Here is a 16624-nt window from a genome sequence, read left to right as displayed (position 1 = left end):
TCGCGCCGCTGCGCGGGCACGCGCGCGCGCGATCCCGCTACTTCTGAAGGATGTTCCTGAACGTCCTATCAGAAGTAGACGGCTCCCACCCGGCCGTATATGTGCATTGGCCGGGTGGGAAGTGGTTAGGATTGCACATTTATTGGTTTGGGTTTGAATCTCTTTGATATCATCTGCACAGTTATTACATAAGGAAACAGATCCACTCAATAGGTTTATTTCAAATTTGGGGACTCTTCACATGTCAAGGGTGTGAGACATTTCACCCTAGAACAGCCCAATTTCTACCCTTTTACTTGGTATTCATTCTATAATTCCACTTAGGTGGACATATTGGTAGAGGCAGCAGTTCTTCCCCACTGTTTTCTCTCTATAAGCGCGGGATCTCATATATTTCTAAATATATTTTTTTACGCTATATATATATATATATATATATATATATGTGTGTGTGTGTGTGTGTGTGTGTGTAGCGCCCATACCATTTTGGTAGATGCTTAGTGGTGTTTTTAATAGTGTAGGAGGTAGAAATAGGTAAATTGAACCAGGACTAAGTGTCTTTTATTGGGCCTGGTTGTGGATTTGAGATTGGGAGTGATAGAGTAGAAGGGGGTGTGGCCGCCTACACTTGGGCTCAGGGATACCTCCTCTGCTTGGGAGAGGACTCTGCTGGCAAGAGAGGATGGACTGAGACCTGAGTGGCAGGAAACCCCATGTGAGAGAAGTGACCATTAGTTTATTTAGTTTAGACTATTAATTTTTGTGGTCTGAAAGGAGGTCTCTCATTAAAGGGGGGGGGGGTCACATGTCCCGGGGGATTATTCCAGAGAAGGGCTCGAGGTCCAGAGGTTTGGGACTGGAGGCCCCGGCGCCTCCAGGGGAGGAGGCTGGAAGGCGCGGGAGTTCAGAGATCGCCGAAGGTGATTCCAGGGAGGCCAAGGTCGGGTTTCCTAGAGCATGAGTCATTATGCAGCGCAGGAGGAAGTAGCAACTAAGCAGAAGAAGAAGACCGGGAACAACTTTCAGTAAGTAGAACATGGACTGCTGTTGCGAGAGTGCAAAGGGAGTGCAAACCCAGTGGAGCTATTCAGAAACACTTCTCGGGGTTAGTGGAGAAGGTTGGACACTGCAAGTCACGGAAATAGGTGGTGAAGCCTAGGACTTTGAGTTTCAACTTCCACAGCATTATTCAGAGTGATGCTCAGCTTCCCATAGTGAGTCAGAAATCAGAAAAGGATCTCTGACAGGGGAATTTAATCTACAAAGCTACAGCTACAATTTGCTATTTCCTCTTTTAATTCAAATATGGGATTCAACGGAGCATCTCATACGCTTCATTTTATTGCCCTACAAATGTGTCCCAAATAAAGCCATTTAAAAGTTCAGAGTGTGAAGTGCTACTTTTATGGAATCATATGGGAGGATTGGAAACAGAACAAGCTGGCATAAGGTAAAATGAACAAAATCAGCAGCTCCTAAGGGGGTATTGCGCTACATATAATGTTTGGGGGTTCTAAGTCATTTTACAAGCCGACCTCAATACACTGTCTAATTGGGCGACTATGTGGCAGATGAGGTTTAATGTTGATAAATGTAAAGTTATGCACTTGGGGGCTAAGAATATGCATGCATCATACATGCTAGGGGGAGTACAACTGGGGGAATCCATAGTGGAGAAGGATCTGGGGGTTTTGGTAGATCATAAGCTCAATAATAGCATGCAATGCCAAGCTGCTGTTTCCAAAGCGAGCAAAGTCCTGTCTTGTATTAAGAGAGGTATGGACTCCAGAGAGAGAGATATCATTTTGCCCCTGTTCAAATCATTAGTAAGACCTCACCTGGAATATGCAGTTCAGTTTTGGGCACCAGTTCTCAAAAAGGATATCGGGGAACTGGAGAAAGTGCAGAGAAGGACAACCAAACTGATAAGAGGCATGAAGGAACTCAGCTATGAGGAAAGATTAGAGGAACTGAATTTATTCACTTTGAGAAGAGGAGAATAAGGGGGGATATGTTCAATATGTTCAAATATATTAGGGGTCCATATAGTGAACTTGGTGTTGAGTTGTTCTCTGTACGGTCAACCCAGAGGACAAGGGGGCACTCTTTACGTCTAGAGGAAAAGAGATTTCATCTTCAAGTACGGAAAGGTTTCTTCACAGTTAGAGCTGTGAAAATGTGGAATAGACTCCCGCCAGAGGTGGTTCTTGCCAGCTCAGTAGATTGCTTTAAGAAAGGCCTGGATACTTTCCTGAATGTACATAATATAACTGGGTACTAACATAGGTAAAGTTGATCCAGGGAAAATCCGATTGCCTCTTGGGGGATCAGGAAGGAATTGTTTTCCCCTGCTGTAGCAAATTGGAGCATGCTCTGCTGGGGTTTTTTTTTTTCGCCTTCCTCTGGATCAATTGTGGGCATAAAATTGGGTATTTGGATTGTACGATTATTTTTTATTTTATTTATTTGTTTTTAAGGTTGAACTGGATGGACTTGTGTCTTTTTTCAACCTGACTAACTATGTAACTATGTAATTTTCTAGCATAAAATACTGATTTTAACTTGTGAACAACAAATGTCAGAAATAGGCTTAGTCCTACTGTGAGTATAAAAAGAACTGGAAAACATACACTTTGAGGGATGGTTTTGGGAAACTTTGTACTAATACCAGTTAACCGTGTAGTCTGTGTGAACAGGTTACAGTTACAATGCTAAAGTTGACCTACATAGTCATTTTCATTACATTATCTTTGTGTATAAACATGCCAATGAAAAGCCTTGATATCTGGCAGCCGAGTAAAAATGTTTCCTTCCCTTAAAATAACTTTATAAATAACTGTAATTATAGACTTGAATATAAAAGGATTATCCAAGAGTAGATATATATTTTTTGAAAGAGTAAAAGTGCTGTAATGTGAGACATTCATTGGATACCACAGTTTAAATGAATGGACCATTAAATAATTCAGAAGGAATCCTAGACAAGTGACATAAAGGCATTCATTGATAGTGTTTTAAATGCACATTGACCTATGAGATATTTACTGTTCCTATTTCGCTATTGTAAGTGGAATTTTTTTAGCTATGCCAAACTGTGACAGTGTGAAAGTTGCTGTACGTGTAAGGCCCTTCAGTAAGGTAAGATCTTTCCTTTGTTTTATTTTTCTTTATTATTATTATACAGGATTTATATAGCGCCAACAGTTTGTGTAGTGCTTAACAAAATGAAGGCAGACATTGCAGTCACATTACAATCTGGTACAAGAGGAATCAGAGGGCCCTGCTCATCAGAGCTTACAATCTACTCTGAAAACCTTCTTTTCTGCCTGATTTGACATGCAGTGAAAATATTTACAAGCATTGGAATAAAAAAAGTAATATTGTATTTTTGAAGTATTGCCCTAAATTATAATTTCCATAGTGTTTTCAGGTACTCTCATAAGTATAATATTTTCATTATGTGATTTGACAATGATTAATTATAAATTAGTGTTATTATAGAAAGAATGTCATCCTTAAAATAACAAAAAAACTAGAAGGATTTCTATGTATCATTTTCCTTCTGAACTATTTAATTATCAGACAAACATGGAGGATACTGAAATGGAAAAAAGCTAATAACTAGTCAATCCTATCGTTTTTATAAGGCAAGATATATTTCAGGCTGGATTAAGTCAATTAGTACAGGATGGGATCAGTTGCCATGTTTAAAACAGCCTATAAGAATTCTTTTATATAACTTGAATAGCTTTCTAGATGGTATGGATGAAACCAGATGTGGAGTACTGTAGATATATTTTTGTATGGGAGAGATGCTGGTGCTGCACACCCCGAATAGTACAATAATAGTACACTATGGGAAAATCCCCCATGGGGGGTTTTTAAGTAGCAGGGTAAATAATTTAGTAAGGGGTAGGTGGGTTTAGAAAAATAAGTTCTTAATTAGAAAATTGGAATACAGTATTTTCATGATAGTTAAAATATGAGCTCTGGTGGGGACATGCCTATACCAAACACAAGGATTGCAAACACAAAAATTACACACAACATTGCATAATGTCTGATGTAGTCAGGCATTGTTATACATCAGACATTATGCAATGTTGTGTATAATTTTTGTGTTTGCAGTCCTTGTATTTGGTATGGGCATGTCCCCACCAGAGCTCATATTTTAACTATCATGAAAATATTTTATTCAAATTTTCTGATAAAGAACTTATTGTTCTAAACCCACCTACTCCTTACTAACTTATTTACCCTGCTGCTTAAAACCCCCCCTGGGGGATTTTTCCCCATACTGTAGATATTTTTTTTTTTTAGAGTTTAACCACCTCAGCTCTGGAAGGTTTTACCCCCTTCACGACCAGGGCATTTTTCAGCAGTGTGCTACCTTAACTGGCTACGCAACGCTGTGCTCAAGCTAAATTTACATCCTTTTTTTTCACACAAATTGAGCTTTCTTTTGGTGATATTTGATCACCACTGAGTTTTTTATTTTTTTTATTTATAAACTAAAAAAGACCGAAAATGTAGAATTTTTTTTTTTTAAAGGGACAATTTTAAAGCTTTGCCTATGGAGATTTTTTAGTACCGTAATTTGTCACCATTCCACGAGCGTGCACAATTTTAAAGTGTGACATGTTAGGTATTAATTTACTCGGGGTAATCATCTTTCACATTATACAAAAAAATTGGGCTAACTTTACTGTTTTCTTATTTTTTCATTTAAAAGGTGTATTTTTCCCAAGAAAGTTGCATTTGTAAGACCACTACGCAAATACGATGTGACATAAAGTATTGCAACAATCTCCATTTTGTTCTCTAGGGTATCTGCTAAAATATATATATATATATATATATATATATATATATATATATATATATATATATATATATATATATAATGTTTGGGGTTCTAAGTAATTTTCTACCTTCTTATTTACCTTTTTACATATCCAATAAAATGTCCCCGCTCCGCCCCGCCCACGTCACTCATTCACAGTGTTCTGTGAATATAAAAATACAAAGTCCAGCAGCCTTTGCAGCTGTCGACTTGTAGTTCTCAAATAACTACCACAGCGCTGTTGAGCACTTTGGTAGTTCATTGATGCTTCCTGTTAGTGTGTAGCTGCTTGGCCATATGATGTACGGCCAAACAGCTTACACACAGAGTCTGTAAGAGCCCTGCACAGCACCCAGAATCTGCTGATCATGTCTTCAATGCTTTCCAGGCTCCCAAAAAAAAAAAAAAATTAACGTTTTTTTACCTGCAAAAAATGTGCATTTATTATTATAATTTTTTTTTTAAAGTGAACTTATCCTTTAAATGTTATTAACCACTTGCTTACTGGGCACTTAAACCCCCTCCTGTCCAGACCAATTTTCAGCTTTCAGCGCTAATGAATGACTTTGAATGACAATTGCATGGTCATATAACGCTCTACCCACAAATAGTGCTTTCTTTTGGTGCTATTTGATCACCTCTGCGGTTTTTATTATTTGTTAAAAAAAATTTGCAAACAGGTAGTTTTTCTCCTTCATTGATGTACGCTGATGAAGCTGCACTGATGGGCACTGATAGGCTGCACTGATGGGCACCGATGGGCTGCACTGATGGGCACTGATAGGTGGCACTGATGGGTGGCAGTGAAGGGCATTGATTGCTTTAGAGTTTTGCAGAATATGTTGATGCTGCATAAAGCGCAGTAATAAGATCTTCTTGCTTTTTTGGGAACTTTTTTGGGTGCAGCTTCCAGAAATGTTTAAGTTATTTGCTCATTGGCATCAGTCTCTGACTAAATAAATAATCTCTTTAATCAACAACATGGAAAGAGCAGCTCTAGGAACTGCCGATTTTTATAAGAATGTATGGGTGATAGGTATCACATTTTTTACAAAATTGGCACTTTTTGGTCCTCTGCAGAACGCCAAAATAAATGTGGCATTCCGCAGTCTGTATATTTTTATTATCTACAAATAAAACACACAGCAGCCGCACGGTTAGGTTTGGTGGTGTAACCTTATCTGGCTCTTAACCACTTAACGACCAGCGCACACCGATGTACGTCCTATTTTTGAAGAGGGATATCACGGTAACGGCAGCAGCTGCTGCCACAACCGAGATATCCATCTCTTCAGGCGCCGGTCGTCTGTACGATAACGGTGGTCTCCGCAGCGGATTCGCCGCGAGATCACCGCTATCGGCAGCGGGAGAGGTGCCACGCCCTCCTGCACCTTCCGCCGCTTACCAGAGCCGTCGGTAGCGGCGGAAGGCGATCGGGTCCTTTTCCTAGCTGGGTATGGAGACGAGTGAGGCTAAGATGGCCCCCACTCGTCTCTATACCATAGGAGGGCGGAAGCGACGTCAAAACGTCACTTCCGCCTATACCCCTTAAATGTAATATTTTTTTTTTATTTTTTTTTTGCATTTTAGTCCAAATATGAGATCTGAGGACTTTTTGACCCCAGATCTCATATTTTTTAAATGTCGCTTATGGAGATTTTTGAAGTTAAAAGTTTGACGCCATTCCACGAGCGGGCGCAATTTTGAAGCGTGACATGTTGGGTATCAATTTACTCGGCGTACCATTATCTTTCACATTATAAAAAAAAATTGGGCTAATTTTACTGTTTTCTTATTTTTTTATTCAAAAAAGTACATTTTTTCCAAAAAAAGTGCGCTTGTAAGACCGCTGCGCAAATACGGTGTGAAAAAAAGTATTTCAATGACCGCCATTTTATTCTCTAGGGTGTTAGAAAAAAAACAATATAAAATGTTTGGGGGTTCTAAGTAATTTTCTAGCAAAAAAAACTGTTTTAAACATGTAAACACCAAATCTGAAAAAGAGGCCTGGTCCTTAAGTGGTTAATTGGAACAGTTGCTTCTTCAGCCAAGGCACAGCTACAGTGCCTTGCGAAAGTATTTGGCCCCCTTGAACTTTTCAACCTTTTGCCACATTTCAGGCTTCAAACATAAAGATTGTATGGACAGACTCTCCCACCTCAGCTGTAGTTCTCTGCAGTTCATCCAGAGTGATCATGGGCCTCTTGGCTGCATCTCTGATCAGTCTTCTCCTTGTCTGAGCTGAAAGTTTAGAGGGATGGCGAGGTCTTGGTAGATTTGCAGTGGTCTGATACTCCTTCCATTTCAAAATGATCGCTTGCACAGTGCTCCTTGGGATGTTTAAAGCTTGGGAAATCTTTTTGTATCCAAATCCGGCTTTAAATTTCTCCACAACAGTATTACGGACCTGCCTGGTGTGTTCCTTGGTCTTCATGATGCTCTCTGCGCTTTCAACAGAACCCTGAGACTATCACAGAGCAGGTGCACTTATATAGAGACTTGATTACACACAGGTGGATTCTATTTATCACCATCAGTCATTTAGGACAACATTGGATCATTCAGAGATCCTCGCTGAACTTCTGGAGTGAGTTTGCTGCACTGAAAGTAAAGGGGCCGAATAATTTTGCACGCACCATTTTTCAGTTTTTTATTTGCTAAAAAAGTTTAAAATATCCAATAGATTTCGTTCCACTTCACAATTGTGTCCCACTTGGTGATTCTTGACAAAAAATTAAAATTTTATATCTTTATGTTTGAAGCCTGAAATGTGGCAAAAGGTTGAAAAGTTCAAGGGGGCCGAATACTTTCGCAAGGCACTGTATAAGCTAATTTCTACTTACTACATGGCTTTACTTCACTGAAAGGCCATAATTTGCCTGAATTAAACCTCAGTGGCAGAGGGATATACCACACAGGGCAGAGGATGCCTGGCAGGATATATACGACTCCTATATGACTTTTATCCTCCTCTAGAGACAAAATAATCCAGATAAAATACCACCAACATATTTCTTATTTGTCATACACATAAAGGGGGCAAACTGTTTAAAATGATGTGAACAACGACCGCCTGCCAGATTCTCTCTCAGTTGTAACACTGTTAACCCCTGAAAGAAGAGTCATTACCCTGTTCTATACTGTCAACAATGTTAGTTCTTGTTTATCTCCCTGCAAGGAGAACTTTACTATGTACCTGATTAGGGATGAGCCGAACACCCCCCGGTTCGGTTCGCACCAGAACTTGCGAACGACCCCTGCGTTCGGTACGAACGTTAGAACCCCATTGAAGTCTATGGGACTCGAACGTTCGAATTGGAAAGTGCTCATTTTAACGGCTAATATGCAAGATAGTGTCCTAAAAAGGGTTTGGCGACCTGCCTCCTGCCTCAGGGGACATGGGTCACTGCAAAAAAAAGTTTTAAAAACTACCGTTTTGGCGGGAGCACTGATTTTAATGACGATTAAAGTGAAAAAAAAAAAGTGAAATATTCCTTTAAATGTGGTGCCTGGGGGGTGTCTGTAGTATGCCTGTGAAGTGCCACGTGTTTCCCGTGTTTAGAACAGTCCCTGCACAAAATTACATTAAACGGAAATAACACCATTTAAAACTGCTTGCGGTTTTAATGTTATATCTGGTTCCTGCAATATGGTTGAAAATCATTGAGAAACATGGCATGGGTAGCCCTCCCTGCCCATTACCAGCCTATTTGGGTCTTGTACGCATATTAAGGGGAACCCCGTACCCATATTAAAAAAAGGAAATGCGTGTGGCCCCCAGGCCCTATATACTCAGAACAGCAGTATACAGGCGGTGCAAACAAGACAGGGACTGTGTAGGTTTGTTGTGTTAAGTTGAATCTGTTTGTCATTTTCAACCGGTACATTTTTAAAGTGTAGCTCCAGTCAAAAAAACTATCTTTAAGCTTTTTGGAAAACATAGGGAAGGGTTATCACCCCTGTATAATTTGTTTTGTCGTCCATCTTTTTTCGTCTCACTTGCTGCTGTCTCCTTGCGTTTGCAAGTAGGAGATGTTTGTAAGTTGGATGTTTGAAAGTAGGGGCCTGCCCTATATTATAGCGGTATGTACTGGGTACAGAGCACGCAGACAGCACGCACTATCTCCTAACACTACTGACTGCAAGCTCTATTATTAACCACTTGTTAGCCCAATGTTTGCATAAAGTGAAAGATGAAGTTATGCTGAGTAAATAGATATCAAACATGTCACTCTTCAAAATTGCACATGCCCGTGGAATGGCGCCAAACGTCGCTACTTAAAAAATCCCCATAGGCGACGCTTTAAATATTTTTTTACTGGTTACATGTTTTGAGTTGCAGAGGAGGTCTAGGACTAGAATTATTGCTCTCGCTCTAACATTCTCGGCGATACCTCACATGTGTGGCACATGCGAGCACATGGGGACATGGGCGCTTTAATTTTTATTTTATTTTTTTATTGTTCATTTTACTTTATTTATTTTAGTTTGACATTTTTTTTCCCAAAAATATATTTTTGATCACTTTTATTCCTATTACAAGAAATGTAAACATCCCTTGTAATAGGAATATGGGGTGACAGGTCCTCTTTACAGTGAAATCTGGGGGGTCAATATGACCCCACATCTCACCTCTAGGCTGGGAAGCCTGAAATAAAAAATAAAAAAAAGATTCTGGCTTTGATCGTACTGGCGAGTTGGTAGAAGCACCGGAGGGCGGTGAGGGGTGGGGGGCGTCTATGGCTGGGTATTTCAGGGTATCACCGAGTATGGCTGGGTATCTCTGAGTATGGCTGGGTATGGCAATTTATGGCAGGGTATTACAGAGTATTGGCGGGGTATTGGCGGGGTACTACAGAGTAATAGCAGGGTACTGCAGAGTATTGGGGGTACTGCAGAGTAATGGCGGGTACTGCAGAGTATTGGGGGGTACTGCAGAGTAATGGGGGTTACTGCAGAGTAATGGGGGGTACTGCAGAGTAATGGCAGGGTACTGCACTGCAGAGTAATGGCGGGGTACTGCACTGCAGAGTAATGGCGGGGTACTGCAGAGTAATGGCGGGGTACTGCAGAGTAATGGCAGGGTACTGCACTGCAGAGTAATGGCAGGGTACTGCACTGCAGAGTAATGGCGGGGTACTGCACTGCAGAGTAATGGCGGGGTACTGCAGAGTAATGGCGGGGTACTGCAGAGTAATGGCAGGGTACTGCAGAGTATGCACTGGTATTGCAGAGTATTGGCAGGGAATTGAGGGGTTAAATTCGGTGAGCAGCGATGTGGGCACTGTAGATGCAGCCCACATCGCTGCTGACACCGATCTCTTTCCCCTCCGCTGTACCGATCGGTACAGAAAGGGGAGGGAGGAACAGGCGTCATAACATGACGCCGGTTTGTTTCCAAGTGATCACTCCGTCATTTGACGGAGCAATCACGTGGTAAACGGCCGCTATGAGCGGCCGTTTACCATGATGCGCCGGGTCCTATGGACCCGGCGGTCACGGATGCTCTCGAGTGCGCACACCTCGGGGCACGCGAGAGCAGAATTCTGGGAGGCCATTAATTAACGGCCTCTCTGAGTTAAACAACCGCCCTGAAGCCGTTAATCGGCAATGGGCAGTTGTTAAGTGGTTAAAGCTAGATCACTAGCTATATAGGTGAGGTGAATATAGTGGTGTATACTGCAGTCAGGGCACAGACAACAACCACTACACAGCAGCAAGATAGGAAATCAGCCAAAAACGATTGGTGTGTACTGTGTTGAAGGTACACAGAACACCCACTGCTTCAGATGCAAAGTAACACACTACAGGAGGCCGCCTTAAAGGCGGCCTTATATAGTGTGGGGCGTGCACTACACAGCCTGAGCTATGATTGGCCACAGGCAGGATGCCTGTGGCCAATCATGGCTCTCCTCGCTGCCGGCGCTGCGATTGGCCAAGCATGCGGGGTCACAGTGCATGCTTGGCCAATCATCGGGCAGCAATGCACTGCGCCAACGCAGTGCATTGTGGTCTGCGCGCGCGTCACTCGAATTTTGACGCGAACGGCCAAAACGTTCGGAATTCGCCGAACGGCCGAACAGCCAATGTTTGAGTCGAACGTACGTTCGACTCGAACACGAAGCTCATCCCTATACCTGATTAATATCGTGTGATGGCTCTTGTATCATGTAATAACATACTTGAATTAGAAAATGGGCAAACTGCCTTCTCTTTTATGCCCCAAATTTTAATCGCAGGTAGCTTCTTTCATGATATGGGACTGCAAACTAAAAGGGCATTTTGGTCTGAATTCACAGACAATCTCTAAAATGTACCCAATATTTGTAATCCAGCTAGATATTTATTAGGTTATTTGGAAGAATCTGATTTGCTTAATTGCACTAAACTTCTGCATTCTTTTTTTTTAATGCAAATAAATTCGCTGATCCTCCAAAACAAACTCATTGGCAAAGGCTTATCAATCAAGTCATCCTTTTATTTAAACGGACCTATGAGGCACACAGGTTATCCATGTAAATTTGACAAAATATGTTCTCCCTGGCTAAAAATGCAATCTATCTTATCCATTGAATGATCCTCCTTTGTGATACTGTATTTAATATATGAGGTAAAATATTTTCATCCACATTTTGTCATGTTATAACCAAAAATGTAAATGTATTTTATTGGGATTTTATGTGATAGACCAACACAAAGTGGCACATAATTGTGAAGTGGAAGAAAAATGATAAATGGTTTTCAAAATTCTCTAAGCCCTTGTACACACGGTCGGAGATTCCGACGGAATGCATCCGATCGGACCATTTTGTCGGATATTCCGACTGTGTGTGGTCTCCATCGGACTGTTTCCCAACTTGTTGGTAAAATTTTCGGACAAAATGCTCCAATCGGACATACTCCGATCATGTGTAGAGAATTCCGATCGGACAAAGTGCCACACATGCTCAGATCAAATTCCTACACCAAAGCTATTGGCTACTAGCGTGAACGTAGTCCCGTCGTAACGACATAACGTCATCACGTCGGATTTTCCGACAACTTTGTCCGACCGTGTGTATGCAACGGTTTCTGACAAAATCCGACAGACAAAACCCGACGGATTTGGTTGTGGGAATCTCCGACCGTGTGTACAAGGGCTAAGGCTTTATATGACAGTAAGAATTGAGACAGGAGCTATTATAAAAAAAAATGCTAACTTTATTGGTCTCAGTGAAAACAATGCAGTAAACTATTTTTCCTTTTGTATGTGTGATTCGCAATGGTGCTTGGTATGTATAGACTGACATATGACTTGTTTTCTGTATTTCCTATTACTTACTATTATTTTGACCTATTATTGAACCGAAATGCTGCCTAAACATGAGTAGATACTTGCTGTTGTCCTATTCTTCTTATGTGTACTGCTTTCTACTTTTAAAATAAAATCTATTCCTCAAAAAAATAAAATAAATGTATGGATGGCCAAGCAGCAGATCCCCACCCAAATCCAACACTCAGGTGGCTACACTTGGTATAGCATTAATCTATACAGAGGCCCACCCCTTGGAACAGATTATGAATGTTTTCTACATCAACTGTCTCCACCCCTATAATCCTCAGAGATAGAGTTACCCATCTAGAGCTAGCTAAAGTATTGATTTTATCTAATTTCTGTTTTTGCTTCAGAGAGAAAAGGATGCTGGAAGTAAATGTGTCATTTCCATGAAAGCCAACTGCACTACCATTCGTGATCCAAGAAACCTTGGCCATGAAAAGACTTTTAGGTTTGACCTTGCATATTGGTCTCACAGTGGATTCTTGAGGAACACAGATGGCACGCTAGTTCCAAATGGTCCAGACAGCAGATATGCCGACCAGGTAGATTTTATTATTTTGATAGTCTTCACTGCAAAAACAAAAGCATCAAATACAATTGAAATCATTATAATTTTTTTTTTACTGAAAATTAACTCCCACTCAGTGATTTCTAAAATAGTGTATGACTTCACTATTCGAATAAACACAGTAAGAGATGCAATGTTAAATGTGATGCCTACACCTATCTGTGTTAAACCCTACATTGAAGGATAGTCTACTCTAAGTGCTCAGCTTATAAAAATTCAAATTGGTCTTTCCTACCCACTATTGTATACAGTGCCTTGAAAAAGTATTCATACCCCTTGACTTTTTTTCCACATTTTGTCATGTTACAACCAAAAATGTAACAGTATTTTATTAGGATTTTATGTGATAGACCCACACAAAGTGGCACATAATTGTGAAGTGGAAAAAAAATGATAAATGGTTTTCAATTTTTTTTACAAATAAATATCTGACAAGTGTGGCATGCATTTGTATTCAGCCCCCCTGAGTCAATACTTTGTAAAACCACCTTTCCTAGCAATTACAGCTTTAAGTCTTTTTGGGTATGTCTCTACCAGCTTTGCACATCTAGACAGTGAAATTGTTGCCCATTCTTCTTTGCAAAATAGCTCAAGCTCTGTCAGATTGGATGGAGAGCTTCTGTGAACAGCAATTTCCAAGTTTTGCCACAGATTCTCAATTGGATTTAGGTCTGGACTTTGCCCTGTATTTGGCTCCATCCATCTTCCCATCAACTCTGACCAGCTTCTCTGTCCTTGCTCAAGAAAAGCATCCCCATAACATGATGCTGCCACCCACCACCATGTTTCAAAGTGGGGATGATGTGTTCAGGGTGATGTGCAGTGTTAGTTTTTTTCCATACATAGGGTTTTGCTTTTAGGCCAAAAAGTTAAATTTTGGTCTCATCTGACCAGAGCACCTTCTTCCACATGTTTGCTGTGTCCCCCCACATGGCTTCTAGCAAACTGCAAACGGGACTTCTTACGGCTTTCTTTCAACAATGGATTTCTTCTTGCCACTCTTCCATAAAGACCAGATTTGTGGAGTGCACGACCAATAGTTGTCCTGTGGACAGACTCTCTAACCTGAGCTGTAGATCTCTGCAGCTCCTCCAGAGTTACCATGGGACTCTTGGCTGCTTCTCTGATTAATGCTCTCCTGGCCAAGCCTGTCAGTGTAAGTTGGATGGTCATGTCTTGGTGGGTTTGCAGTTGTGCAATACTCTTTCCATTTTCTGATGATAGATTGAACAGTGCTTCGTGAGATATTCAAAGCTTGGGATCTTTTTTTATAGCCTAACCCTGCTTTAAACTTCTCTACAACTTTATCCCCGACCTGTCTGGTGTGTTCCTTGACCTTTATGATGCTGTTTGTTCACTAAGGTTCTCTAACAAACCTCTGAGGGGTTCATAGAACAGCTGTATTTATACTGAGATTAAATTACACACAGGTCTATTTACTAATTAGGTGACTTCTGAAGGCATTTGGTCTAACTAGATTTTAGTTAGGGGTATCAGAGTAAAGGGGGCTAAATACAAATGCACGCCACACTTTTCAGATATTTATTTGTAAAACATTTTGAAAATCATTTATCATGTTCCTTCCACTTCACAATTATGTGCCACTTTGTGTTAGTCTATCACATATAATCCCAATAAAATACATTTACATTTTTGGTTGTAACATGACAAAATGTGGAAAATATCAAGGGGTTTGAATGCTTTTTTAAGGCACAGTATGTACAGTATACAACGTGAACATATATTGATATCAGTATACGTGTAAAAAAAATCATTTATATTGCATAAGTTGTCTGTGTAAAATGACAGTGGCATGTTGGTCAAATAAATAATGCTTTTCTGAATTAAGGTTTCTGAAATGTAATTATTCTCCTTTTCTAGAAAACTGTATTCTGTGATCTTGGCCAGAGTGTATTAGATAATGCCTTGCAAGGCTACAATGCCACGCTTCTTGCCTATGGGCAAACTGGTTCTGGGAAAAGCTACTCCATGATTGGCTATGGAGCAAATCGAGGCATCATTCCGGTCATCTGTGAGGAGTTGTTCAGAGCAATTGAAAGTAACCAAGACAATAACAGATGTTATCAGGTCAGTAACCTCAACGTGGACAGACATAATGCAAAAAAAAAAAGACAATGGACAAGTTCCTTTAAAAATGGCTTTTCATCAGTGAAAATATGAATATTAGGATATTGTAAAGTGACTCTGTCATAAGGTAAGTATAGGGAGCCGTCAATGCTGGCCTACTGATGAAAATGTTAGTTGTCTGGCTCTCCTCAACTTTAAGGGTAATTCCATTTTTGCATTAAAAATTTAAATGTTACCTTTCAACACCCTCTCCACTCCCTCGCTGCCTGCTGCGCTTATATACTATTTAGCAAGCTCAAAGGAGAAGTATGGCTAAAGTTCTTTTGACCATACTTTTTCTGTGGATCACAAAAGTGCACGTAGTTCTGCACTTCTGTGACCCAGATTCAAAGAACAGCAGACTAAAGCTAAGGCTGATATCACAGGTGGAGATAGGCAGGCTTTTAAATGAGTGGAATACTTTTATACAATATATTTGGTTTAATAAAATATTACACTTAGTTTACTTATTTTTGGTGGTCTGATGGTGTGGTGTTCTTGGAGCGATTAAAAGATGATAGTATGATATTTCAGAAGCTCTACTGAGGAATGGTGTGATTGATTTGGAGGTGCATAAGGCCAATCCAACAGTGCCTATTGGCTTTTATTAATTAATAGGTCACTGGACTGGTGGTGAGTGTGCATTTTTTATGTTGGTGTTAGTGTGAGTTGATTCACTACTGAAAGAACATCTGTTAAAGTACAAAACATGATTTTCACCTGGTGTGCGGCTTATTACACACAGTTTTTGAACATTATATTTTAAAGTACATTTTAACAACATTTAACAAGTTTTTAAATGTACTGGGAATTTTCAAACATTTGTACAAATGTTCATTCGAAAATCTACTATTGGTAGGATAGGTAGGACAGGTTAAAAATCATTGTTATTCAATTTTTGCAGTTACTTCAGACATTTTGACTCCTTCATGTAACTGCTTCCATGATAACGCAGGCCTAAATTAGATCAACAACTACAAGCATAATATCTTGATTGATTGCTATGTGGTCTGGGACCTGACTGCTATGGGGTAAAGGAGGGCCCAGTATGGAAAAGTTTGTGCATGGGGGGGAGGTGTCCAATTCCATTTGAAACATCATTCGTTGTTTAGTGGCTAATACTGACCTTCATGGCTGTGCAAATAAGTTTGATGTTACTATCTCAATCTTTCTCAATGCCCTGAAGGAGACGTCACAGGTTACATGGTTTGGGTTTGTGCAGACCGTCCAGGACAGAGAAAAAAAAGCTTCCAAGGGCAGCTTTTATTATTTAGAAATTGTAGCAGGAACTTTTTGGAGAACATACCATTATAGGTTTTCTGTTCACTATGTTATATAACACTAACCACTTGTGAACCCAGATAATGTAAAGCACTTTACACAGTATAATACCTTTATGTAATAATGGATATTGCCCCTTTTTTGCAGGTGACATTCAGCATGCTGGAAATATACAATGAACAGGTAAGTGTCACTCTCAGGGGTATTTCCTTGGAATGATTTTGGCACAATAACTACTGTTTTTTTTTCCTGTATATACATTGGTGTTGAGCTGTTTAAAAAAAATGATATGCAAATTGATCTCTGTTGGGGGAGAGGGTTAAGCCCCATATACACTATCAGATTTTCTGCTGATTTTTGTCTTCAGATTTACCAAAACCATGTAGTGCAAGGGCCTGCCTGATTGCATACAAATTGAAACTCTTTAGGTTTGACCTTATATAATATGGTTTTGGTAAATCTGAAGGAAAAAATCTGCAGAAAATCT

The 16624-nt window shown here is 40.2% G+C and overlaps 1 protein-coding gene across 1 annotated transcript in view; it reads left to right on the top strand.

The window, feature by feature from the left end:
• Window positions 1-957: 957 nt before the first annotated feature.
• LOC143989406 (kinesin-like protein KIF28) overlaps window positions 958-16624 on the top strand; it is an 88598-nt gene continuing 72931 nt past the window's right edge. The window contains exons 1-5 of the mRNA XM_077489524.1: window positions 958-1025; window positions 4733-4760; window positions 12512-12703; window positions 14611-14817; window positions 16285-16320. Of these exons, the coding sequence (XP_077345650.1) occupies window positions 958-1025; window positions 4733-4760; window positions 12512-12703; window positions 14611-14817; window positions 16285-16320 (531 nt within the window). The remainder of the gene's footprint in view (window positions 1026-4732; window positions 4761-12511; window positions 12704-14610; window positions 14818-16284; window positions 16321-16624) is intronic.

Source organism: Lithobates pipiens, unplaced genomic scaffold (assembly GCF_037356315.1).
Source record: "Lithobates pipiens isolate NorthernLeopardFrog02 unplaced genomic scaffold, aLitPip1_a1.2 Scaffold_18, whole genome shotgun sequence".
NCBI classification, from domain to species: Eukaryota; Metazoa; Chordata; class Amphibia; order Anura; family Ranidae; genus Lithobates; species Lithobates pipiens.
Note: the sequence above shows the minus strand (reverse complement) of the source record. Positions and strands in the feature narration are given on the sequence as shown.